Source organism: Malus sylvestris, chromosome 10 (genome assembly GCF_916048215.2).
Source record: "Malus sylvestris chromosome 10, drMalSylv7.2, whole genome shotgun sequence".
In the NCBI taxonomy this organism is placed as follows: domain Eukaryota; kingdom Viridiplantae; phylum Streptophyta; class Magnoliopsida; order Rosales; family Rosaceae; genus Malus; species Malus sylvestris.
The window spans coordinates 663,459-689,936 of NC_062269.1; the positions used below are offsets into that span (position 1 = coordinate 663,459).

At 37.5% G+C, this 26,478-nt stretch overlaps 4 protein-coding genes across 8 annotated transcripts; 2 read left to right on the forward strand and 2 right to left on the reverse strand.

Annotated features, from left to right (window-relative positions):
• The first annotated feature begins 141 nt into the window (after positions 1-141).
• LOC126586199 (heavy metal-associated isoprenylated plant protein 8-like) lies at positions 142-1,594 on the forward strand. Its single transcript, XM_050250920.1, has 4 exons — positions 142-522; positions 633-811; positions 950-1,043; positions 1,281-1,594. Exons 1-4 carry the CDS (start codon positions 432-434, stop codon positions 1,592-1,594), a joined length of 678 nt encoding a protein of 225 aa, XP_050106877.1. The 5' UTR covers positions 142-431.
• A 215-nt stretch (positions 1,595-1,809) lies between these two features.
• LOC126586198 (uncharacterized) lies at positions 1,810-4,967 on the reverse strand. The gene is made up of 2 exons (XM_050250918.1): positions 3,705-4,967; positions 1,810-2,230 (listed from the first exon to the last, which is right to left on the reverse strand). The coding sequence occupies exons 1-2, from the start codon at positions 4,605-4,607 to the stop codon at positions 2,099-2,101; spliced, it is 1,035 nt and encodes a 344-aa protein (XP_050106875.1). The 5' UTR covers positions 4,608-4,967; the 3' UTR covers positions 1,810-2,098.
• A 2,834-nt stretch (positions 4,968-7,801) lies between these two features.
• On the reverse strand, positions 7,802-16,109 carry LOC126586400 (histidine--tRNA ligase, cytoplasmic-like). 2 transcript variants are annotated; one of them, XM_050251237.1, is made up of 7 exons: positions 14,630-16,108; positions 12,954-13,133; positions 11,893-12,150; positions 10,771-10,905; positions 9,706-9,987; positions 9,349-9,489; positions 7,802-8,263 (listed from the first exon to the last, which is right to left on the reverse strand). In XM_050251237.1, the coding sequence occupies exons 1-7, from the start codon at positions 15,956-15,958 to the stop codon at positions 7,961-7,963; spliced, it is 2,628 nt and encodes an 875-aa protein (XP_050107194.1). In that variant the 5' UTR covers positions 15,959-16,108; the 3' UTR covers positions 7,802-7,960. The 2 variants fall into 2 exon arrangements, with proteins under 2 accessions (XP_050107194.1, XP_050107195.1); XM_050251238.1 differs by lacking the exon at positions 12,954-13,133 and having other exon boundaries at positions 14,630-16,109.
• Positions 16,110-16,733: 624 nt separating this feature from the next.
• LOC126586724 (bifunctional aspartokinase/homoserine dehydrogenase 1, chloroplastic-like) lies at positions 16,734-25,928 on the forward strand. 4 transcript variants are annotated; one of them, XM_050251658.1, is made up of 18 exons: positions 16,734-16,969; positions 17,709-17,794; positions 17,893-18,270; positions 19,304-19,392; positions 19,488-19,791; positions 20,144-20,196; positions 20,277-20,485; positions 20,577-20,664; positions 20,758-20,871; positions 21,207-21,305; positions 21,476-21,670; positions 22,267-22,349; positions 23,051-23,276; positions 24,265-24,410; positions 24,566-24,701; positions 24,928-25,011; positions 25,089-25,181; positions 25,471-25,928. In XM_050251658.1, the coding sequence occupies exons 1-18, from the start codon at positions 16,824-16,826 to the stop codon at positions 25,714-25,716; spliced, it is 2,775 nt and encodes a 924-aa protein (XP_050107615.1). In that variant the 5' UTR covers positions 16,734-16,823; the 3' UTR covers positions 25,717-25,928. The 4 variants fall into 4 exon arrangements, with proteins under 4 accessions (XP_050107615.1, XP_050107616.1, XP_050107618.1 ...); XM_050251659.1 differs by having other exon boundaries at positions 17,896-18,270; XM_050251661.1 differs by having other exon boundaries at positions 16,736-16,969; positions 17,727-17,794; positions 17,896-18,270.
• The last annotated feature ends 550 nt before the right edge of the window (positions 25,929-26,478 follow it).

The following is a 26,478-nucleotide window of genomic DNA, read 5'->3' on the forward strand; positions in this document are numbered from 1 at the left end:
TTATTAACCACATAAAAAAGGATTATCATTTTTTCTTTGCAAAAATATTCATAATGGGCATTCAATGTCCTATTCTTATTACATGAAAACTGAAATAGAAATGAATTGTAAGGCAGGAAAATATTTGGAAGCCAAATAAAGGTTCCAGAATAGAAACAGTAGAGAATATTTTCATTAATCCAATTGAGAGATATTCCAAATATAAATAATCTATGTTTGGTAACATGGTAAACCACAAGTCAAATAATCACTTATTTATATATCACTTCACCACTATCCTACGAACATAGAGAATTACTGATAATCCACAAGCGGCTTGTACTTGAGTTGGTTAAGATCATTTCTCTCCTGCGTACGAAGTCCCGAGTTCCATTCCTCCTTTCCGGCATCGCTTGTATCCAAAGGGAGATTTCTGACAACCTAACTTCAACATGGCAGAGAGAAAAGAAATTGTGTTGAAAGTATTAATGCATTGTGAAGGATGCCAAAGTCAGGTTTCCAAATGTTTGACGAGTTTTGAAGGTAAAAATTCTTGCACAAATATCTCAGTTTTTTTTATTGTGCATCTTCCCCATACTACATATGATGAACTTGCAGAAATAATATTTGCAAATTTTCTCTTGACTGGTTAGGCGTTGAGGAAGTTGTGGTTGATTACCCAAATCATAAAGTGACAGTAAAGGGGAAGAACGCCGACCCTCTAAAGGTTTTGGAGAGACTACAAAACAAGTTTAGTAGGAATGCTCAACTCATATCTCCAATACCAAAACCACAAAACCAAGGGCCAAAAGAGCCCAAAAAGAAAGAAGCGGTATCTTTTTCATTTGAGCGATATTCTAATTAATCTAATTTAAACTATGGAGAGGAGCATTCGGTTTTTTTTTACATCGACATATTCATTTGCTCTTGTCAACCGTTATCTTACTTGTTTTTGGTTTCGGAAATGTAGGCCCCGCCTGAGGTTAAAGTTGTGGTGCTCAAAACGTTGATGCATTGCGAAGGATGTGCAATTGATATTAAGAAATACTTGGAGAAAATGAAAGGTAAATCCCTATTGCGGAGGATGCTTTATGTATCATCAAAATTTGAAATCATTCGTTTAGCTGTTTAATCTAAATAGATAATTCTTCTATACAACATGTTCTTAATTCGGAACAAGAATTTTTATTTCTCTTGTTGTATATAGAAAACAAGATCTTAGTAATGGACGAGAATGAAACACATGGAAAAACGAGTTTAGGGGTCAATTAACCCGCTCCGTTTTCTTTGGCATATTTTAGGTGTTCTAAGTGTGGAAGCGAACATGGAGAGGTCGACGGTGAGAGTGAGGGGAATAGTTGAAGCAGCAAAGCTGGTAAACTACTTAAAGAAGGAATTAGGGAAGCATGCTGAGATAGTGAAGCAAGAACAAGATGAGAAGAAAGAGCAAGGCAAGGACAGCGGTAACAACAATTACAGAAGCCGAGGAGGAGGAGGAGGAGGAGGAGGAGGAGGAGAATGTGTGTTCCAATATCCACCTCAATATTCAGCTCAACACATATACCCTTGTCAAACATTTAGCGATGAAAATCCTTTTGCATGTTCCACAATGTAAAAAGTAATTTAAGATTGTAATTGTAGCTCTTTCCTCCTTCCATGGTGCATAAAATCTTTTCGGATGCTTTCAGTTTTGGATTTCCTAGCAATAAATGTCACAATAATAATAAATGATTAAACGGTTTCAGTAAACATAAGATTCATTTGTACAGATGGCTCAAACGAGTGATTAATGCTGTATTAACTTGCTAACAAGTTGACCCAAAACAACACTTGAGAGAAGGATTGGTGTATACATTCTGCATTTTCCAAGTTCCGGGCATGAAAAGCACGCCGAGAATTCAGATAAAACGATAAAGCATGCTACACAACAGGGAAACGAAAAGTAACGATTGATACCTAGTGGAAATCTTTGTCTGCATTTTACAAATAATTCTTTAAGAGTAAATACATAACAGCCACAATCGTTTTGATACAAACCAAGGCACAACAACGCAGTACTTTTAGCACGGTCATGGACAAAGTACTTTCTTTTTCTACATACTTCACAACAAGAATTTTTCTATCTCAAACCCATTACAGGCCATGGATTTATTCCAGCTGCTGGCAGCGAAGGTCGCATTATAGGAACTCGCTTCACCACTGAAAATGCTTCATTGAGACGCACAGCACGGCTCATGAACTGAGACACCTTCTGTAAATATCCCTCAGTTAGATATCCCCGGTTGGCCACCTCAACATATATCTCAAAACACAAAGGAATAATATTTCTTACAACCAGACCCGCTTGAGCTAGAGCTCATTGCCCAAGACAAAATACTTTGAAGAATAAGTAATCAAGGTCAAAGATTCACAAATAAGCCCCTTGTTGCGAGAAAAAAAAAGGGTTTAGAATACCTCAAGTGTCCATGATGATTTATTCTATAGCAACTACCTTTGGATTCATGATCTCTTGAATATGTTGAAATAACCATTAAAAGGTAACCCTTCACCTTTTTGATAAATTGAAAGTATAAACTGATAGACTTCATTAAGGTCCATTTTGTTTCTAGTTTTGTGTTTCCATGCATAACTTTCTAACTGGCCTATATTGCAAGCTTTCACAAGTTCTTTTAAAGCTATCAGTTCTCTCGGTCTATAAATTTTTAAAAACTATTAGATTGAGTGATCTCTGAGCCTAAAGTTTCTTTCCACTTCAAAGCAGCGGCAAACCAAAAAAACATGCAGATACATGAGCATTAAGTTGCATTGAGGAAAAAAGTAGTAGATAGAGGCTGAAGCAAATTGGTGGACTAAAACCAGTGTAGTAGCATCAGCATAGGTCGTAGGATAGTCACCTTGCAGGGTATTAGTTTCTCTTCTTCGGATCTATGTTTTGTTATGAGGAAAGGATAAGAGAATTAGTTTTTCAATGACAGAGAGATTGGGGAATCACCATTGTGTATAGTTCTCAGCTTCCAAAAATGTTTGTTATTAAAATGTTGTTTGTTTGTATAAGTTTGACTACTAATTCACCTCTATTTAAACTTTGATATTTAACTTTTATAGTGATCAAATATCCACCGTTTCTCATCCAAAGAAACGAGAGAAAAAGGTGATACCAGTAAGTTAACATAATAACATAATCTATCAAATAATGGAGGAAGGTGAATAAAACGGGATTTTTACATTCCTTTGCACCAGAAAATGTCGAGAAAAAACAAAACACAGTGTGCAAAAAGTACTCCCAAATGATTATTTATGTTTAAGACAAGTAGTCAAGATTGGAAAACAGAAAAGAAAGATATGAAATGGTAGCATTAAAACTTTTTGCTTACACAAGTCGCTAAATGACAAAAAACAAAGACATATCAGAATGATTCCTATCGCACTTGGGTAGATTCCTTTTAACGAGTCATTGTTTTGCTACAAGAGGACCTAGGAATACAAAGAGTTTGATATAATTGGTTTAAAGAAAGCTTCGTATTTCAACTTTTCACTTTCCAAATAAATAGCAAACACTGGTGCATGAAAACAGATGCAAAAAGATGGTTTAAAACTTTTGATTGACAGCCATAAAGTACAGACCACATAGTAATCTCAATGCAGGCATACTTAACAAATTGCAATAACATGAATTGAAAAACCATGATCACTAAATTAATCGATAATAAATTGCAATAACTGACCTTATCATCCAGAGTAACCTTGAGCTGCAAGCTCTGGCTCTTTCGCTTCATCTTGTGCAATCTCCGCCCCAAGAGCACTAAACCCATTACCGCTGCAGCCACAGACAAGGACCAAACAGGGCTTACCCTGAAAACACAATACTTCAAGACCTCAAATGGGACCTTCCACCACAGGATTGTCCTCTTCCCTACCTCTTCACCGGATTTCGGCTCTGATTTCTCCTCTTCAACTGCACTACTTTGACTCTCAACCGATTGTCCTTCTGGCTCCTTGTCCAAGTTATTTCCACTTTCCAAGCCACTAAAACCTATCTCGCTTTCCTTCGCAACCTTCTCAAATTTCACAGAAACCAGACTGTCGCCGCCTGAATCAGACCAGAACTTTCCCAAATCCTTATCAAGACTTCCGTTTTCCCCAATTGCTTCAACGCTCACTCGGCCCTGAGCATCCAACCCACTAACTTTCTCATCCACAGCTCCCATTTCTCCAGCCCCTCCACAACCCACATGGCCTTTCTCACTTTCCACAAAACCCAATTCTTTTTTCCCCTCAAAATCATGACTTTTTCGGTCATCGGACCGATCACTTGCCGAATCGGACCAAAACCCACCCGATTCTTTTCCACCATATTGAGTCATGGAACCCGGGTCAATCCAACTGGGGTTGTCGGACTCAACCGAACCCTCTTCGCCGGCATCAATCACCGCCTTACCATACCCGAACCTCCCTTGATTATCCAGGGAGAAGTAATCAGGCCTGATCATACCTTCGGCTTGAACATCGATTCCCTCGAAGCTCCTAGGGCTATCAATCGAGTCGTCTGAGTTAACCAGGGTAGGGTCCGAGCTGTTTAGCACCTCCCAGTCCTGCAACTCACCAACTTCTCCTCCTCCTCCGTCCATGGCGGGAATTGATTGGCGGGTATTCGGAATCGGAGGAAATGATAGAAACTCAATAGAACAGTATCAAATTAACAAACCCTAACCTAAAATCTTAATAGAGTAAGCCATACCCTAACCGCGACCAAAGGGAAATGAGGTTTCTCTTCCCTCTTGGGGTGTTGGATTGGCAACGAAAGCAAAGACAGGGTGTTTTTATTGGTACACCACACACAAATACAGGTACCCTTTTAATCCCAATTCCCACAGATTACACCCACCCCTGTATTTTGATATTTTGAGCAGGGATGATGAGGACTAAGACTTACACGTTGTTGAAGCTGGGCCACCTGTGGTGTTGAAGAATCGGGGCAACACACAAGATAAAAGCCAGAGGTCAAGTTGTAAATTTCAATACTTTCCGGAAGCTTTGACTAATGGGATCTTGCCACGTCATGGGTAGAGTGGGATGACGAGTGGTGGAACATTGGCCCTTTTAGAAGAGAATGATTTATATAGACACGGATACACTTTTACAATGTCGTATCGTGTTACTTATGTTATTGGAATAGAGAAATAAGTTTTTACAAGCATTTCATTGATGCTAAAACATTCCGTGCGGTGTATCAGTGTTGTAAATTGTAGGGGAGAATTTTGAGATGTCCATTTCTTGACAGAGTAGGAGGAATTGAAATTGGGGGATTGTTGGAAGAAAGGAAGGAGTGGGCAACAAGACAACCGGACGCCACCAATTTTTCTTCGGTGCAACCACCGTTACCAATTCATGGCTGTTGGATTTAAGTGGGTTTTGGTACCTTGACGGGCCTGTTGGGTCTCTCTGAGACAGACCAATTAGGATTACACGATCGTGTGCTTATTTTCTTGACGATTGTATCTGCGGTGGTCTGTCACTGGAGTCTCACATCAAATAATAAATAGATTCTTTTACTTTTATTTTTTTCGGCGACAATTGAGAATAATAATCAACAATAGATGCGCCGACTTGTTGGGTGGGGTGGGCGGTTGGGATTTGGTTGGAAAATCGATTGGGAATTAAGAATTTGTATGGCACTTGTACATTATTATAAAAACGTTTTTGTTATTTATATGAAAATATATATGTGTGTTGATTTTTCATACGTACTTTTGTATTATTGAAATAAAACATTATTACGGCAATTTATTAATGCCATACAAGTTGGTATCGGAAATATCGGAAATTAAACCCAACTTCACTCATGCGATCCACTTTTTCTCCATGTTGTTCAAATACCACAGGTTTTGATTTTGCTAGTTTAAATTAGAAAGATTGGAGCTAGGGAAGCTATTCATTGACAGTAGGGTTCTAAAGCCAACAGAGAGTGTCACAATTCCAAGAGAGACGCCAAAACCTGGAACCTGCTTTCTACCTAGTGTTTCTCTAAGGTTGTCGTAATGTGCACCAGCGGCAAATTTACAGCAGAAATTAAGCAATCACAATAGATGCTTCAGCAATTGCTGCCCTCTTGTTTTAAGTTTATACAACAGTCCTAAATGAATCGTACAAACGTACCAAATTGTCTAAAACACTTGCGCCCTTCTCGCCACCTAACGAACGTACCAATTGCATGTCTCCTTTGTGTCTTTTTACTAAGTTTTTTGACACGTGTCCCTCCACTTAAAAGAAACACAAATGAGACATGCAATTGAGGACAGTAGACCCTTGGCCTGAGTAGCAAACCATAATGATTTAGACTGTTGGGTTCTTGGTCATACATTTAGGATACCATTGATTCGAATAATTAATTATGTAGCGAAACTAAACAGATAAATAATAAAGTTAGGCAATTTTTATTTGATATTTTTTTGCAAGGTTCTAAAAAACGCTATGCGCTAATCGGGCGGCGAGCTGGCGCCTAGCGCCTAGGCGGATTTAGGTAAATTTCTTGTATATCTTGTAAGTAAGTGCATATTGATACTTACAAAAAATTATAGTTGTATAAAATTCATGAATACAATGATAAATAAAAAATGATAAAATGCAAAACTAGTATCCAAAGTTCAAAATTTTAAAACACACATATATGCCATATTAGTTAAGATAATTTGAATGATTATATCTAATTTTCATAAAAATAAAAATAAAAATCCCACGTGTCTGATGTGAAGAGGTGCATGCATCCTCCCTAATTTCAAAACGCACCATGTGTGTGGTGTGACCCTTACCCTCCACCCCTAGTCCCCATCCCTCACTTCAGTCAAGAGACTCCTTTTTTGACGCCATGATAACCGAAAACGTTTATTCATTTTTATTCTTTCATTTTTCTCATGGTATTCGTCTTCTTTCCTTTCCACTTGTTCTTTCTTTTTCTTTCCGTTTTCCTTCTGTACATTCTCCCTTTTTTTCTTGTTTCCTCTTCTTCTGTTTTGCATTGTAAGTTCCTCTTCTTCAATGGATTTCAGAGAGAGGGAGTCGCAACATCTAAGAAAGTCGTGGTGCACAGAGAGAGGGAGTTGAAGCGGTAGAATTTCTTCCCAGGGAACCTCCACTCCGCCTAGACCGCCGCCTAGATAGCCGCCCAGGCCACCTAAGAGCGCCTAACAACTCCCCGATTTTTCTTAACGATTCGGACCTAATCACATCGGCACCACCACGCCTAGGCCGTTTTTTAGAACACTGATTTTTTTTAATGGGAACGATAATTTCATTTCATCCTTTGAACGAGAATTAATGACACATTGAATCTTGGAGATGGTCCCAATCTTGAATAACATCAAAAGGTTTCTCGTTCCAGACTTAATTACCAATTAACAAAGCAAAACGAGCTAGACAGTGAGCAACCTCGTTGCAACAAAGTAAAACATGAACAAATTCCACAAACTGTAACCGAGCAACCCACTCTTTGGAGTCTTCAATGGATCGGAAAAGTCTCTCTCTCCGGCTCCACAACAAAATCTCAAGTGAGTGAGGAGGGACAAAGCAATTTGTTTTTCTTCACCCAACATTATTTTCCCTACTTTTCTACGCTGAAATTTGTTGCTATTAATTACAAGTCTCCTTTCTTTCTGACCTTGGAGCTGCGTTGTAAGCAAATCTAACACAAAGTAAATATTGTCAAGGTGAGAAAAGCTCAACAACGCATCACTCAAATTTTTTTGGGGGGGCAAACGGGGAGGGTAAGCGTAAAACCCCGTCAAATTTGCTGTCAAAGTTTTGAAATTGAAATTTTGATGCACAATTTCTTGAGGAAACGGTGATTTTGTATTATCAAGCTCAAATCAGCAACATAGCGTCTTTAACAAAATACAGTTTCTACGGTGTACCAAAACAAAACAAAGTATTAGTTAAAAAGTTAGGGTAATCTGGTTTGACATCTTTGGCGCCTTCAAACATTAAATTATGATGAACCCAGCCGTTTTTGAACTTCTTCCACAATTCTATCCCTAGAAATTGTGATCTCCTCGGCAGCCTCCATGTCTTTCAATCTCAGAGTCTTATCATTCCGCTCCCGTTCACCCTCAATTATCATCCAAGGGATCCTAGATTCCTTTGCTCGATCAAAGTGTTTCGTCCCTCTTTTATTGACCAAGAATTCTGCATTCACTTTTTCAGCCCACAACTCGCTTGATAGCTCTGCTGCTCGTCCTAAATCATCCCCAAATATACTCACTAGGACTTCAGTCTTCGTTGCTCGTGTTCTCTGTATAACAATAACATCAATAAGATACAAGACGGATCAATGCCTCATACAAGGCTGCAAAACTGAACTACAAGGCAAAGTATAATGCCATGTGGCTCTCCAAGTTATTAACAAAAATATCAATTTACATTATATCCCTAAAATCTGGCATGCAGCTGGCCAAAAAGTCATATACTTTGACGAACAAATATACATAACAAGAAGCCGTCGAATCACACAAGACTTCTTCCCCATAAAAAGTCTTTCAGTGTTCTGGATATACTGTGGACATTGGAACCAACCAATCCAAAGTGTAGGAGGACACAATCAATATCGCAAGTCACAGAAACACAACATACAGGTATCTAGGGGCTCAACCCAAGTTGCACCCCTAGATACCTGGTAACATATGACAGATACATACCTATTTGCTCTTTTTTTTTCTTTTTTTTTTATACACCCAACCCATCTATGGCATCTACCAATGGCAATTCCTTGCTCTAAACTAAAACAGGATTCAAAGAAATACAGTAGGGATGCTGAACAAATGGAAAGATGGCTCTAGAATAACTAAATCTGGCACCAAAATAACGAGTTTTAGTTTCCTTGGAGCACCAATGTGAGAATACTGATATGAGTTTATTTCCTTTTAACATTTGGGTTTATTTCAGCTTTGGTTTCTTTCTAGAAAAGGTAAAAAAGAAAGAGAGTTGAAGAATGTGGGTTAGAATAGGGAATGAAGAAATTATTCTTGAGTAAGCAGTCATCTGTGCACGTCACATGATTACTTCAGTTAAATTCATCGATAGAAGTTTGGATTTGGATCAACCAACCAAAATTCAGGAACCAAAATGACACTACATAAAGTTTAGGGACTAAACTAAGATATGGACTAGTGCTCGGAAGGCATAGTGTAACTTAACCTAAGAAATGTATAACCTACTGAATTTATAGTTCATAAAATTTTGTTTTATTAATTACCCAGTTGAGGGAATAGGATTTGAAGTGCTGTCACTACCAATCAGATTACAACCCAACAATAACATTCACCCAGAATATAAGTACACTATTAATCGACAAATGCACAGAAACATGTGAACCGTCACCTGATTTTGGTCTTTGTTAAGCTGCTCCATTATATTAAATACTCGTTCAATTCCAAGGCTGACACCAACAGCTGGAACCTGCTTTGTACCAAACATCCCTATAAGGTTGTCATAGCGTCCACCAGATGCAATTGAACCAACCTGATAACAAGATAATATAGGTTGAAACACATAAGTCAAGGTGAGGAAGCAAAGGGAAAACGCCATTTATTATTACTTGCACAGTTCATCTGAATTGAAATTTTGGAAAAATGTCACTGAAAGATTATACAAGGCAAATGAGACGTGTTATGCAAACAGCAATAACACACAAAATGAATGCAAAAGAAATTCACAACAGCATTTACATAATTTTACCTGGGCACCCCCCTTAAAAACAGCTTCAAATATTACTCCAGTATAATAATCGAGACCCCTTGCAAGACTTAAGTCAAAAGCCACTTTTCCTATGCACTTTGATTTTTCCAAAGCATTGAATAAGATTGCCAGGTCATTCAATGCATCTACCGATAAACTGTTTTCTAAGAACTTGCTGCCCTCCTGTTTAAGCTTACTTAACAGTTCCAAAGGATGTCCACGCTCTTTTACAAAAGCACCAATTTTGTCTGCTGTCTCAACACTTAAGCCCTTCTCTTCCACCTAGAAAAATTCAAAGATGGAAAATATAAAATTATATTCCGGTAAGAGAAAATAAGTCAATAATATGAAAAATGACATGAACCAAGACAAACAATAAGGGATAGAAATGAAAATGTATGCCCAACAATTATGGAGAAAAGCATGAAATACGGTTTATTCATAATTCGGGCAGACAAATGTTTTGCCATCCAGTTATTTGGAACTCAAAACCTACATTTTAAAATCAATACCATTCAGTGTTTTGAAAGTGAACAGTTAATTATCAATCAAACTTTTGGGTTGGTAGTTACAGGACCAAAAGCTTAACCTCATGGTGTGAGACTTCAGCCATCCATCAGGCAATAATACAAATACAGATACTAACCAGGAAAACTTCCCAACTAGACAGCCATTCCTTGTCAAGAAGCAGACACATTAGAACTATTATCATATTTCATTCACAACAAAGTCTTCCTCCTACTTGGGTTCAGCTAGCATTTTGTAAAATCAATCTTATGTAATAATCATTGTTCTGTTAAGTTATAAATGGGGAACATCCTCCTTTTATATACGGGATTACTACCAACTACTAGGGTCAGCTTGCTAAGTACTTCATAAGACAATATTATGCAGTAATTAATGTTCTGTTAAGTTTTTCATAGTGAATTACAAATAAAAGCAAAGAGACAGATGAAATGTAACTCAAGCAAACACATGCAGAGCATAGAAACAAGCAAACCCAAGATACAGCAATGTAACTCAAGCATACACATGGGAAATCAGTTGCAATTTTTGAGTCTTTACCATTTCGTTTTTTATCTGCTCAAAAGACTGCTTGTCTAACTTGTCAATACTTGAACAAATAGTTCTGAATTTTTCAGGAGGCACTCCACAGATTTCAAACATTCCATCCAGCAACTTTCTGTGATTCAATTTAATCTGTATAATAAACAGTGACAAACAAATGTAAATTCAAGTTGAGCCAGAAAAATAAGGCATACCAAAATAATTGCTCACCTTATGTTACAGATGCTACTAAACAAAATAATGTTCATTTTGTTCAAAGCTTCAAAATGTTATGCACTTATAGAATAATAATGCATGTAAGAAATCAACATCCATATTCCACAATTTTAGAGTTTAAGCCAGAAAAATAAGGCATATCAAAATAATTGCTCACATTATGACACAGATGCTACTAAACAAATAAACATCCATGTTGTTCAATAATTCAAAAAGTTATGCAGTTACAGAATAATCATACATGTACGAAATCAACATACATATTCCACAATTTTATTAACAAAATAAAAGGAAAAGAAGAAGAAAATATTGTAGTTGAGCTCCTGCCAACTAATTTAAGCGTGGCATGTAAGATCAGTATAAACACATATTTTATTGCAATGGACCAAGTTAGGATATCCTGGATTTTTAAAAATCGTAAAAGTAAATAACTATAACTCCATTACGTTTTGGACATGGTTTTATGTAAAAATCACACAACTCAGGGATATACACATATGGAAGTGATCTACAATTAGGATGTAAAATGCAAGCACACACGCAGTCAAAATTGATAGACTTTAAGACATAATATAATGTTTTATCAATTAATCTATATCATATTTACATCCGTTAGAAGAAAAAAATACACTGTACTATGAAACCATGCAGCGGAATGAGCGAATATGATCCTGGAATAATTTTATTTTTCTACCGAGCAATGTGAATTCCAAAACAACCAATTGGAAATCTGAATATTAGCAGTGTAGGAAGCACTTAATGGAGAGTCTACATTACATTTAGGTAACATGTTACATTTGCTTCTTTTACAAGTTGACGACTCAAAGACTAAGTCAAAATCCATCTTTCCATAATTAAATTTGTACGCAATGACATAAACAGAGGGTAAAAATGAAAAGTTACCTCATAATCTCCAATGTTCAGCTCATCAAGAAGTTCTGTCAAAATCTTAATAACTTCAAAATCTGGACCCATTTTTTCAAATTGGCCAGCAATATCAAAGTCGCATTGGTAAAATTCACGATATCGTCCTTTGGACGGATTGTCTCTTCTGTAGACCTTTGCTATTTGGTATCTTTTGTAAGATGTGATACCATTCATAGCTACATATCTAGCAAATGGAACGGTTAGATCATATCGTAGTGATAAAAGCTCTCCTCCCTGAGGAAAAGATAAATACAAACCCCATTAGACATAAGTGACTAATGCAGTTTTATTGTCAAACTATAACAACATTGCAACATAGCTGCTAGAAACCTAAAGGAAGTAGTTATAAGGAAGAAACAGAAGAATATCAAGGCCTTTGTCAAACAATGATAGGCAATTCCCCGAATGATAAATGAAACTATACCCGTCAGAAAAATACAACAATACCCGTCAGAAAGTTTAAAAAGGATAAAATTACGAGCAAGATGCAACCAACACAAGGTCATCCCTATAACTAATTCCTTAAGAAAACCACAAAAGAAAATTTAAGGAGTAGCTCCCTAGCTCATGCACATAAAACCTAAAAGGCCTTTTGACGTAATATTTCATAGCCAAATTAAGAAACACTTCATGAAACTTAAAGAAAAATATATTTACAATGGTTAATTATATCAGCACAAAACTAGGTCAAAGCCTTGGACTCGACAGTCTGAATGCCTATCTGGAATGCTGTTCTTGGTTAGAATACTTTACGATTTTTCGAAATAGTAAAAGATCACCCTGCGTAAAGCGGGAGCCTTGTGCACTGGGTACGACCTTTTTTAGTAAAAGATCACCCAAGAAATCCAGAGTACAAAAAGTGATCTTCGGCTAAAATAGAGCGAGTACCAAGATCAAACTGAGTTAAGCTTTTATCCCCCACCCCCTCTTCACACTGCATTTGTACGAGTCATGACAATAAAAAACATAGAAATTAACTATGAAACATAAAAGCAAAACTCCACTTAAATTGACAACAATTTAAACGGAGAAAGTACCTGGTCAGCAAGATCATAAATCAATTTCGAATCTTCCCCATATTTCCCCATCAGGGTTTCTCTCAATTCAAAAACTGGAGTGTCAAGGGCTGTGGCACCATGCCTCTGAAAGACCCCTACAATTATTGAGAATGCTTTCTCTCTTACTGCCATTTGTTCTTTAGAGAAGTCACGAGTACCCTAGGATTTGCAATAATATATACAAGGTCAGAATGCTAGTAAGTCCACTCTCACAACCCCAAAAACAAAATCTCATAAATCAGTTGAAACAAAAGAACATAATCTGCAAGGGCAACTGCAACAGATTCCTGAGTATGGTTTCTTAAAGATGCACATTCACACAATTGTAAAAAACTTTCAATTCTTTCCAAATGATCACGGATTACAGATTCAAATTTCTGTTCGTATTGAACTACAAAGGTGCAATATCTTCTAAGAAAACTCACTTGTTTTCAAGGACAACACAAAGTAACAGGTAGATCATAATAACCACACATGGTTATCCAGAAAAACACAAGAACAGTTTCCCAAATAAAAAGGTAAAACAAAACGATAAGAAAAGAATGAAATTAATTTTCTACTACAAATCAATGAAATAATGTGGATTAGAGAAAATACTCCGGGACAGATATGATATGTCATAAATGATCCACTGTTATCAAATATTGACATATCCTATAACTGCATAAGATATATGCGTACATCAATTACACAGATAGATAGGGCCTAGTTAGATATCCCTCTTGGGTTTTCAATTATTAAAATATGATGGACTAGTTAGATAGGGTCATTGATTCTAGCTTTCTCTACACAAAAAGTGAGATGTATCAAGTAAGAGAGCTAAGGAGCAGGATACAAGTATAGGTTATGGGTAATGTATAAATCAAATAGATGAGCATACACTGGTGTAAAAAATATTTAGCCCTGAGTTACTGAGTGAAAACTTGATTCTCCATTAACATGTATTGAAATGCTACAGAACTGAATTGTTAACAATATTATTTCATTGATTTCTTAGTTTATTAACCATCCAACACACATTCTGCAAACACTAGTTCAGGGATCAAGTAAACTCCCGAGCCACAAACTAATAAAAGGTGAACAAACTGCATTAATTGTAACTTAAGTATTAACAATTTCAGTCCAGCTTACTCTGCTTCCTTCCCAACTAAGTACGTGTTTCCATTCTAAACTAAAGTGTGGTAAGCCAAATTCTTTTAAGAGAGATACTAATATGGACCATCTGGAAATAAAAGAAACACGGAAAAAAAATTCTAGATAGGTTTCAAAAAACAAGATCCTATACTAATTTCAAAACCAATAACTAGCCACATATATAAAATTCAAAGTTGTAAAGGGGTTAAAAATGATAGCTAACTTTTCAAAGTTTATGTTGATGTAAAAACTCGCTCTAAGAGTGCTTTTAAAGATGACTACTTAAACAACTTCACTATTAGGGGGGACAAGTAACGATCAACTTAGAAGAACTTTTATCAAACTTTCATTTTTATCTTTTTTTCATTATCCACATCTACCGTACAAGAAGGAACATGTCGAATAAAAGGTTATCTAAAGCCACCAATCAAGTAACACATGAAAATCAATCCGTTAATCATCTTGAATCATATCTGATCAACTATACTTTAGATTAAATGTCATGAGTACTCGAATCTTACCTTTGCAATCTTTGGGAGTCTTCTACTCTCATTGCTTTCCACTATCTCCTTCACTTTGCTCAAAAAACAATCAAATTCCGGGTTCTTGAGGTCAAAAAACAATAAAAACTCGTCCGCCCAATTTACCAACAACCCCAAACTATCAACAGCATTTCCTCCCTTGCCCTGCAACCTATCTTTAATCAACTGTACTACAACACCAGTCCCTTTACCCAAAACTACCTTCTTCTTCTTCTTCTCACTCTTCTTGTCCACTTTCATATTCCCTCCTCCATTCACTTCACTACCTTCACTCTTGTTCAACTCCGCTCCCTCAAGCGCCACAAATGCCATTAATGCCTCCCAAGTCACAATCTTCCACACAATTCCCATCAACGCATTCACTTCGCAAGCAAACTTATCATAATTCTCTTCCGCCTCGGAACCCAATTGGGAAACCAAGTTGTACCCACTTCTCAAGCTTTCGCTACTTGGGCATTTCTTCTCAAACAATGCGACCAAACTTGACCTCAAATCCTCACTCCCCACCTCATCCACAATCATCTTCGCACGGGACAAACTACGGTCACCCAAGTGATAAAGCGCCAAAGCCACTGACAACAATGCGGTCCCCACTGTCCAGGGACTACCTACCTCCCCGCCAGAATTCAGCACCGTTCGAGTCGTGGAGTGCACAGATTTCACTTGCTCTCTCAATTTCGCGTGAATTTGGGGGATTCCCGACACCGCTCCAATTTTAAGCTTACCCACTAACTTAGACCCATTGAGCAACACCTTCAAATCACTGGCCACCGCAATCACCTCCTTCGAGGCATACCCATCCCCTGAATCCATCGAATTAAATGCCGTTATGTCGGCCTTCAAAGCCTCGCAAGAAATCGCCGCCACTGCATCGGAAAAAGTAGACAAAGTGGCGGACTGGTGGTCCAGAAGCGCACATATCGCACACACAGCAGAGGATAACTTGAGTTCCTCCAACGCAAGAGCCTCCTCTTCGGTCAAATCGAGCGATCCGAGCTCCAAGCCTGGGGAATTGAGGGTTCTGGCGATTCGAACAGGAAGATCACTACGGATGTTGGGGGAACCGGCGAGAGAGAGGAGCTTGCTGAGAAGGACGACGAGGGAGGCTCTGGATTCTACAACCGTTAGGAGAGAGGGGAGGAAAGAGACGAGGTTGTGGGCGTTGAGAGGCGACGAGGAGGAGGCGAACCGATTGAGCACCGACGAGTCGATGCGAAGCTTAGCGAGGCCTTCGGCTATGGCGTAGACGGATGAGGACGACAGAGACGAGCCCTTACCTCCTACTGTTATCACTGGCACCTTCGCCATTGTCGGAGCTCAGAGAGAAAGAGAATGTGAGAGGAGAGGTTTAACCGGTTTCCGAAGTAGGGTTTTCTCGTTTCTGAGGTAGGGTTTTTCAGCGGAGGCAGATTGTCTCCTGTTTGGGGGATGGATTGTCTGCCCTCGCTCCCAGTTCCATACTCTTCTCATCCATCTGTTTGTTTGTGATCCGTTAATATTTTATATTAATTTTTTTATAAAAATAAAAAAATAAAAAAAATAAAAATATAAAATATTGATGTAACTGTGATCACACAAAATAGGAAGCAATGGGAAAAGTATGAAAATAGGAGGCCAAACAATCCACCTCCCCTGTTTGAGGACAAGGATTGTCTGCCTCCCACTTCTGTGCCCTCCTATAACCTCCTGTTTGTGTGCTCACAATTAAGTCACGTCAATAAGGCAAAGAGTAATAAGAATATAAAATGTCGACGTGGCTTAACCGTGATCATACAAAACAGAAGAGCTCGGAGGGCACCGGAAGTGGGAGGGCAGACAATCCTTGTCCCCTGTTTGGGTGCCCTTCTCATTCCATCGTGTGGTCATGATTAATCCACATTAACATTTTATATTCATATTACTTTTTATTTTATCATCTTTATAAAAACTTTAATATAAAATACTAACATGACAAAATAAGAAGAAATGAGAAAGTCATCCGGCAGACAATCTGCCGCCTGTTTCAGCAGCCACATCATGTCATCAAGTAGCAACATCATATTATCATGTGGCCACGTCATGTCATCACGTGGTTTCTCCTGGCATTAAAAGTTACCATCATTGATCGCGAAGCCGCCAACACACCAAAAACCCACCCAAAATCTCTCTTCGTTTTTTCGTGGAGGCAGCAGCCATGGCGTCCCTCTCTTCGGCGATCTCCAGTAATCCCACCCACACGCTCTTCCCCAACGCAATGGCTCAAGACGCCAAGCCCAGGAAGCGCTGCTACTCTCATTGCCCTACATTTCTTCTCCCTCCTCACCGCTCTCCCATTTGCAGGTACTCAATTTTTTTCTGCATTCCATTTTCTGTTCGTTTCCTCAGAAAATGGAAGAGCTTTGTGTATATAAAGTATTGGTTTTTCACTTTACCGTTTTACTGGAGCTTACGACTTGAGTAGTAAATGTGTAACTTAGCCTGGGATGATTGAAATGTTTAACTTGCCCTAGAGTTCCATGTCATGGTTAAGGATTGTTATTTGCCTTGTTTTCACAATAATGGTATACCGAGAAGCGAAAGAACAGTGGAAAATGGGTCCTTTTCTGTGTTGGAAAATGGAAATGTTTTCCAAGGGATGTTGGAACCTTTTTTTGTTCTTGTCTAATTGTTGTTTAGTGTTGGTACTTTTAGTTAATTCCTTGTCAGTTCAGTTTTTGTTTGATTTTGTATGCGAGCACATCCGAAAGATATAGTATCGAGTTGCTTCAATCTGGATGAATTTGCTCATTGCTTGATGTCACCGTCATTTTCAAGTAGTTGTTTTTCTTTGAACATTCTTGCTTTCTGTATTGACTAGCACTGAATTTGATTACGGATCACAACTAACATGACCAAAGTAGGTACTTTCAACCTTCAAGAATTGATGTTCAATTTTCTATCACAGTTTTGCATTTTACTCTGAGAAATTTACTTTTTATTCTGCAATTAAACAGTCCTTTTTTATCATCCTCCTTTTTCACTTCTAAAATTAGTAATGTAACTTCAGATTATCTTAAGTTATTTATTAATTTACGAGGAGGTTTGCTGCCTTTAGCAGAAGGGGTTTTGTTTCGGGGCTGGAAAGGAAAAGGACACTGAAAACCCGTATCTTTGCATCACTCACAGGTTCATTTCCCTTACTTTTCTATAATTCTTCATATATTTCTCTAAGGGTCTTGTATGTTTAACTTTTCATCTAACTCTAGTTTCCTTTCCTTTATTAGTAGATACTCCAGTAAATGTATCCCCTGAAAAAGTTCAGCTTCCGAAAGGTGACAGCTGGTCTGTTCATAAATTTGGCGGTACTTGTGTGGGGAGTTCAGAAAGAATTAAGAATGTTGCAAAAATAATTCTTAGTGATGATTCAGAGAGGAAATTTGTAGTTGTCTCTGCAATGTCCAAGGTAACAGATATGATGTATGATCTTATCTACAAGGCTCAATCACGAGATGAGGCCTACATATCTGCATTAAATGTGGTTTTAGAAAAGCACAAATGTACAGCTCTTGATCTACTTGATGGAGATGATCTTAGTAGTTTCTTAGCACAATTGCATCACGACATCAGTAACCTGAAAGCAATGCTTCGTGCTATATACATTGGTACTACACTTCTCTCTCTCTCTCTCTCTCTCTATTCATCATTTATTATTTTCCACCAAACATCAGGACATTAGTGGCTCTCTATCTATATAAACTCTCAAAAGGATTTTCACAAAAAGTAAATTTGTTGTGTAATTTCAACAGTTCCTATCAGAATTTAGACAGTTCATGTTTAGTATTGTATTGTGTTTGTGTTTATATTACAAACAATATTTTTTTTGAGAAGAAACATACATTTTATAAAAGAACAGAGAAATACACAGAAGTGGATAAGAAATCCACCAAGAACAAAAACAAGGAAATCTCTCAAGAGGATCTGGCTACATCAACAAAACCTAAACCTAAATCACTTTACTGCTGCTAACATATCCCACAGTAACTGAGAAAGAGAGTAATTTTTAAAATCATTTGAAACTGAAGCCCAGAGGGCTGCCCAGAATCTTACTCTTCCCCAAAGTACTTCTACCCCCACACCAGTATAATCCTCAAAAATTCTTTTGTTACGCTCCAACCAAATGTTCCAAAAAACTGCCGAGACCAGACAACCCCTCAGCGGAGGATTTGCATTCCATCCGTTATTCTGCAGCCCATACTTGCTTCTTATCACCTTGTGCCAGAGAGAATGTGGTTCCTTTGGGAATCTCCACAACCACTTAGCCAGTAACGCTTCATTCCGATTCCTCAAATTACAAACAATATGAGCCAGTGTTTTCCTTCATAGAAAGACTAATTCTTTTATATGAATTCTCAGTAGTGTGGAATGGAGTTAATGACTTCTGTAATTCTTCCAATTTTGCTTCCTGATTAATTATAATGACAATACATTAGCAGAATGGATGAAAATAAATAGAAGGGTTAGTGCCCTAACATCAGCAATTTCTGTAATTGTGAATTTGTTATTTTTCCTAGTCTTAGTTGTTGTGCCACTTAATTTGGATTTACTTGTTAATTTTCTTAGTGTCCACTCTTCTAAGTTTGGATAAACTTTGAGGTTGGAGCTTATCGGGTTGACTATTTTCCTTACCTATGGCAGCTGGTCATGCGACAGAATCATTCACAGAATTTGTTGTAGGACATGGAGAGTTATGGTCTGCGCAGATGCTGTCATGTGTTATTAGAAAGGTATATTGGTGGCCTGTCTGTTTTCAAGAGCATTTGCTGAATGTCACTTTTCCTAGTTTTCTAATATATTGATATTTTTTTATTTCCTTCTGCAGAATGGGGTAGATTGCAATTGGATGGATACAAGGGAAGTCCTTATTGTGAATCCTACAAGTTCTAATCAAGTTGATCCTGATTTCAAGGCATCTGAAGATAGACTTGAGAAATGGTATTCCAAAAATCCATCAAAAACAATTGTAGCTACTGGCTTTATTGCTAGCACACCTCAAAATATTCCTACTACTTTGAAGAGAGATGGAAGTGACTTCTCTGCAGCTATCATGGGTGCTCTATTCGAGGCTCGTCAAGTCACAATTTGGACAGATGTTGATGGAGTCTATAGTGCAGATCCCAGAAAAGGTTCGTATTGCCTTTGTATTTGGTAAACAGTATAAAATATCATAACTTTTAATAGCTATACATATAAATACAGGTGCACATTTTTTTGTGTTTTTTTTGGGAGGATAATAATTGGTTGATGCCATTTTGAGAAGGGGTGTGCTATCCACACACCCCAAATTACTTCTCACACACCCCTTGTTAATTTCTGTCCATTGATCTTCTTTAATTCATCCAATCCGACGGCCGAAAATTAAAAGGGTGTGTGAGAAGTAAAATGGGGTGTGTGGATATCACACCCCTTTTGAGAAAGCTAAAAATGTTACTGAGTTACCGCGGGATTTAACTAATGATAAGAAATCTCCATCTGCAGTCAGTGAGGCAGTGATTCTGAAGACTTTGTCTTATCAAGAAGCCTGGGAAATGGTGAACCTCACTACTCACCATCAAAGTTTCTGAGATTGGTGCGTTTACAAATATGACATTTAATATACATGTATGTGCAGTCTTATTTTGGGGCAAATGTTCTGCATCCACGCACTATCATCCCAGTGATGAGATATGACATTCCAATTATAATAAGGAACGTTTTCAACCTTGCTGCACCTGGAACAAAAATTTGTCGCTCTACTGAGGATGAAACTGCCCAGGGTTTGGAGTCGTTTGTCAAAGGGTTTGCCACAATAGACAACCTGGCTCTTGTCAATGTGGAAGGGTGAGCTTTGCATTATAGTGATTGTTGCTGGATTTGAATTAAAATATTTACTTTCCCCCATTTTTGTAACATTCTCCTTTGTTTATCACAGAACTGGAATGGCTGGTGTTCCTGGTACAGCCAGTGCTATCTTTAGTGCCGTAAAAGATGTTGGGGCTAATGTTATTATGATATCTCAGGTTACTTCATCCTCTGAATCCATTATGTTCATGGCATGCTGATAGAGTAACACATCTATGATGCTCAATGTTGTTAGTGATGATTCTCTGTAGGCTAGTAGTGAGCACTCTGTGTGCTTTGCTGTCCCTGAGAAGGAAGTGAATGCTGTTTCTGAGTTACTGCAGTCTAGATTTCGTGAGGCTTTGAATGTTGGGCGTCTTTCTCAGGTGCTTACTCTTTATTTGACTAATTTTCTTGGCCAGGTTGCTTGATACTTGCCTAAGCAGATCAAGGACAATGTACTGACATTTACAATTAATTTATTATTTATTTACTAATGAAAAACCTATTGGACCCACATTTTGTGGATCAGTTAAAAAAATTACAGCTTACAAGAAGAGTTGAAAATGGTGACATGAATTTTAATGTCAAAGCCTGTTGGTTTTATATCAGATTTGTTTGTTTCCTTGTGAATACTGAAATTGCACTCTATTTCATTTCTATTATTGAATGGATCTTTGGTTCATTTTTATACCAATTTCTGGCACCTCCTCCCTCTCAGGTTCAAGTCATTCCAAACTGTAGTATTTTGGCAACGGTTGGCCAAAAAATGGCCAGTACTCCAGGAGTTAGTGCAACTCTTTTCAATGCACTGGCAAAGGTTAGGGATTTATTATATTCTATTAATTTTAGCAACAAGTTGGATTATTATATTGGATTTTAACAATTCATGGTTTGTATACTGGTTTACAATGTGGGTTATTGTAGTCTTTGATTCTCATAATCCATTATTACATTATGAAGGGATATAAATTGTTTCATAAAATGCAGGCAAACATTAATGTGCGTGCCATTGCTCAAGGTTGTTCTGAGTACAATATTACTGTAGTTGTAAAGCGGGAGGATTGTATTAGGGCTCTGAGAGCTGTCCATTCTAGATTCTATCTTTCAAGAACCACAATAGCAATGGGCATCATCGGACCTGGTCTGATTGGTGCCACATTACTAGATCAATTAAGGGATCAGGTACATTATTTCACCTTTTCTTTTGTTATTATCTGGGTTTTGTACAATATAGCACATGTAATCTGTCAATGAAAATTCTTCATGGCACTTAGAAGCTGAGAACTTAGAAGAGCTCAGTTTGGTCAGATTGTATCGTTCTGTGTGCTTTGTTGGTGGCCTTTTTTGGTTTTTGCATATTGGTACCCATCCTAGTCGGATTTAGTTTAGAGAGCAGCAATATGTTGAATTGTACTGAATCCATTCTTGTCCTGTTTATGAGGTGAGATGTGGGTTGCTTGTGCATAGAAAATACAGCCAAATGAATAGTAAAAATATTCTGAGGGCATGCATGTTGTTCATCTACAGCCACATACAAGTTAAAATAGTTTCATGACCCAACCAATTGAGTTATTCTCCCTAAATTTATCATCTTCATCGTAAGTTTATAGTTGCCTCCTCTCTCTCTTCCCACACTCACACACACTTTGCTCTGTATTTACTGTCAAAGTTATATATTGCTTCTCTTACTAACCGAACTTTGATGAACACCGGATGTTTTGAATTTCTTTCATATGGTTGGGCAAATCATTAAAATTGAAATTTTCAAATCTTTGCAGACAGCTACCCTCAAGGAAGAGTTTAACATTGATTTGCGTGTTATGGGAATCACTGGCTCACAGACAATGCTTTTGAGTGAGGCGTAAGTTAAAAAGCTGTCAATGGAATATCATTTAATCAAATGCTTTTCATAATCTGAAGTAGACCTTCTGATGGTGGTGGTCTAATTCGTACGTCTTTAATGAAATGTTTTTGAATTGATAATTGACCAACATGCTTCTTTTAAGTAGCGGAAATTGCCTCTTTCTACAGTCCAATTACTATATATGCAGAACTTCAAAAGTTAGTTCTCCATGTTATTCTTTTTAAATTTCAACCTTTTCCATTGTAATTTTTTCTATATTTACAACAACAACAACAACAAGACTTAGAGTACTTGGACCTAACGGAAGGCGTGACACATAACCGAGCACAATGGCGTTCTAGGATTCATATAGCCGACCCCACTTAGTGGGAAAAGGCGTTGTTGTTGTTACAACAACAACAACATCAAAGCATTATCCAACTAAGTGGGGTCGGCTATATGAATCTTAGAACGCCACTGCGCTCGGTTTTGCAGCTAGTCTTTCTTTAGGTACAAGTACTCCATGTCTTTTCTTAAAGTATATGTCCAAGTCTTCCTAGGTCTTGCTCTACCCTTTTTCCCATGAGCCTCTGTCTCATAAAGTCATCCATGTCTTCATATAGGTTGGCAATAATAGTTAAATACATTTACTCCTCAAATCATTCACTCAATAGTTTCACTTCCAGGAACCCTAATCTTTTTATTTTTCATTGTTGTAGGGGTGTTGACTTATCTAGATGGAGAGAACTCCAAAAAGAGAAAGGAGTAGTAGCAGATATGGAAAAGTTTGTGCAGCATATACATGGGAATCATTTTATTCCAAATACTGTTTTGGTTGACTGCACAGCTGACTCTAGTATTGCAAGCCATTACTATGACTGGTTGCGGAAAGGAATTCACGTAGTCACTCCCAACAAAAAGGCAAACTCAGGGCCACTTGATCAAGTAATCTCTGTTTTTATACTGCAAATTTCTTTCAAGTGTTTTATCTTTGGTGATATCTAATTACAAATTCTTGTTTCAGTAGTACGAATAATTCCAATTAACTGAGAAATAACAAGAACATCAACCATTTTTTTATTAGTTCATCTACCCAAGTGCGTTTATGTGGTTTTCATTAATATTTTGCATCCAAAACCCATGAAAGTGGGACATCCTTCTTTATTTACACGGTTATCAAGCCATGATTATGCTCATTTATGGTCTCCACCAAATCTGTTTTTCAAGTTTGATATTTCCAGTTCTTTATCAATTTATTAGTTTCATTTTTGCTTTTTGTGACTCTTGGTTGTTAGTGCTTTCTCTTTGAGATGTGAGCAATGAGTTTTGGTTCCTAACACTTGGGTTTTACATTTCGAGGAGAGACTTCAGTAATACCTTGTAGTCTGAACAAAATGGTGATAAAATCAGCTATTTACATGTGTAATTATTCTAATAATCGTGCTTAGATCTCCAGAAATGTTTATGCAAACGCAAAGTGATACAATGTTAATATAAATTTGACTTCCTTCTTTTATATGAAAGAGCCCAATATTTGTCTTTCGAATTTAGGGTGGGGTGTATTGGGATGTTGAGGGGTTTTAATGGATTTATAGTCTGGTAGTGTGCGTAGTGTTGACTATAGTAGGAATTAAACTCAGTTTGGTTGCTAAATTTGTTTTTTTTAAGGATTTTATTTTGAGTTCACACTTGGACCTTCATATCCATATCATATTTTTGGCATACTATTTTTGTTTGATCTGCTTGACTTAAATCCATCTGCAGCATTACCATATACTGAGTTGCAGGAAAAAAGACGCTATTATTTCTGTTTAACTTTGTGTTACTCTAATTTAGTTTCTGTTTTGAGAAGAATGCATTAATAGTGTTCATATCTTGTGTATTCTATTTTTGGTGTTTCACTAGTAATGACATTGCTTTGGTTCATGTCCAGTATTTGAAATTACGAGCTCTTCAACGGCAATCATATACACATTACTTCTATGAAGCTACCGTTGGAGCTGGTCTGCCAATTATTAATACATTACAAGGTCTCCTGGAAACTGGAGACAAAATATTGCGCATTGAAGGCATCTTCAGGTATGTAAAATCCCAGTGCAAATTAAAAATATTACCAGAGTAGTTCCTCACTTTTTAAATGGAGTAATTCCTTTTTTCACACATGTAAAATCCCAATGTCTGTAAATGCACACCTCATATGACACACGTCTTGCTTCTACCCTTTGATGTTGCAGTGGTACTTTGAGTTATATCTTCAACAATTTCACTGGTGGACGCACTTTTAGTGAGGTGGTGGCTGAAGCAAAGCAGGCAGGTTATACTGAGCCGGATCCAAGAGATGATCTTTCTGGAACAGATGTTTGTAGAAAGGTACTATGTGCTAATTTTTTGTCTGCTTGGGCTTACATGTTTTGGCTGTTTAATCAGTTTTGAGTTCTTCATTTTTGAATGAGACCCTATAGTTTGTGTTATTAACAAGAGATCAATGGCATCTTTGTGCTGCTTTTTACCCCAAGCCCAAAATCCAATCAGATATCTTGTGATTTTCCATTGTATTGTGTGAGATTTGCCGCCTAAGCAACACCATCAAATACAGGTCATAATTCTTGCTAGGGAATCTGGTCTTAAGCTGGAACTCTCTGACATCCCTGTTGAAAGCCTTGTGCCGGAACCCTTGAAGGTAAAATCATATTCTAATATACGTTACCAAGTGTGAAAGTTTACCATTGATGTGGAATTTTCGTGATTTGTTTTCAGGATAGTGCATCAGCCGAGGAATTCATGCAAAAACTTCCTCAATTCGATCAAGAGATGAGTAAGAAAAGACAAATTGCTGAGGATGCGGGAGGAGTAAGTACCTCTAATGTGCATTTATTCTCTTATTCCTGTTTTATCACAATCTTAATCTAGCCATTGTTTTCCTCTGATGCCACATTAATTTTTGACATGCGCTATGGATTTTTATTGGCCATACTAGTTAGAAAATGCGGATTTTTTTTATCCTCCGAGTTCTCTGGGCAGGGATATATAACTGTATATAATATAGTAGATGACGAGTGTTCCCCCTTACCCCCGGTTTTTTGTTTTTGATTTGTTTATATGATTCTCATCTTCCCTCATGACTTTTTGATATTTAAAGGTCTTGAGATACGTTGGAGTGGTTGACATGGTCAATCAGAAAGGGGAAGTGAAGCTGCAGAAGTACAAGAACGATCATCCTTTCGCTCAACTGTCTGGGGCAGATAATATAATTGCGTTCACAACAACTAGATACAAAGATCAGCCCCTAATAGTTCGTGGGCCTGGTGCTGGTGCTGAAGTCACTGCTGGCGGTGTCTTCAGTGACCTGTTGCGGCTTGCTTCATACCTTGGTGCACCGTCGTAGGTGGGAAGCCTGTTGCCGCAAGATTGAAATATTGTGCAACACGGCCTGAGTAGCGTAGCTTTTTAAGATGAGGATCTGTTGTCGCTCCTGATAAGTGTAAGCTTTTTTAGATGAGGATCTAACATAAAACGTGTTATTTGTCTCCTGGAACCGTCTCTTATCCTTTCTATGACGAAACTAAAACGAAAAGTAATAAGAAGCAAGGTTTTTAATACAGGGACTTTAACGAAAAGCTTTCAGTACTATTTATTTTAACGAAAAACCACATTTTTACATTAAAAAATCAATCTTGGTACTATTCACTTTACCTTTTATTTTGTCTTTATAGTTAAAATTTAAAATTTTCAAGTTTTTTTTATTAATTTTCCTTCTAATATATGACCTTGAAAGTGTAACATGAATTATTTGTGCATTTCACTTTTGGCCCACATTTCCAACGACATCTCCTGCTCTGTCTTAGATTTTGAGACAGAGAGTGATAGCGGTAGATAATGGAGTCCTCAGCTGCGTTCTCACTTTCCCCTATTCTATGCAGATATGGTTATCCTAGTTTGACCACTCTCCATATTACCGATTGAATTTATAGTGAAACCTCAATTTTCTTCAATTCTATTTCAGCAAAGCTTTTGTACAAATGACCCGTCTTATGTAGATTAGCTCTGTTGATGCACAAAATCAGCAAGGTCTTTGGTACAACAGACAATGTTAAGTTTGTGACATTCGCAAGATTGCTCCGGTCACTAGTGTGGATAAGTATGTAAA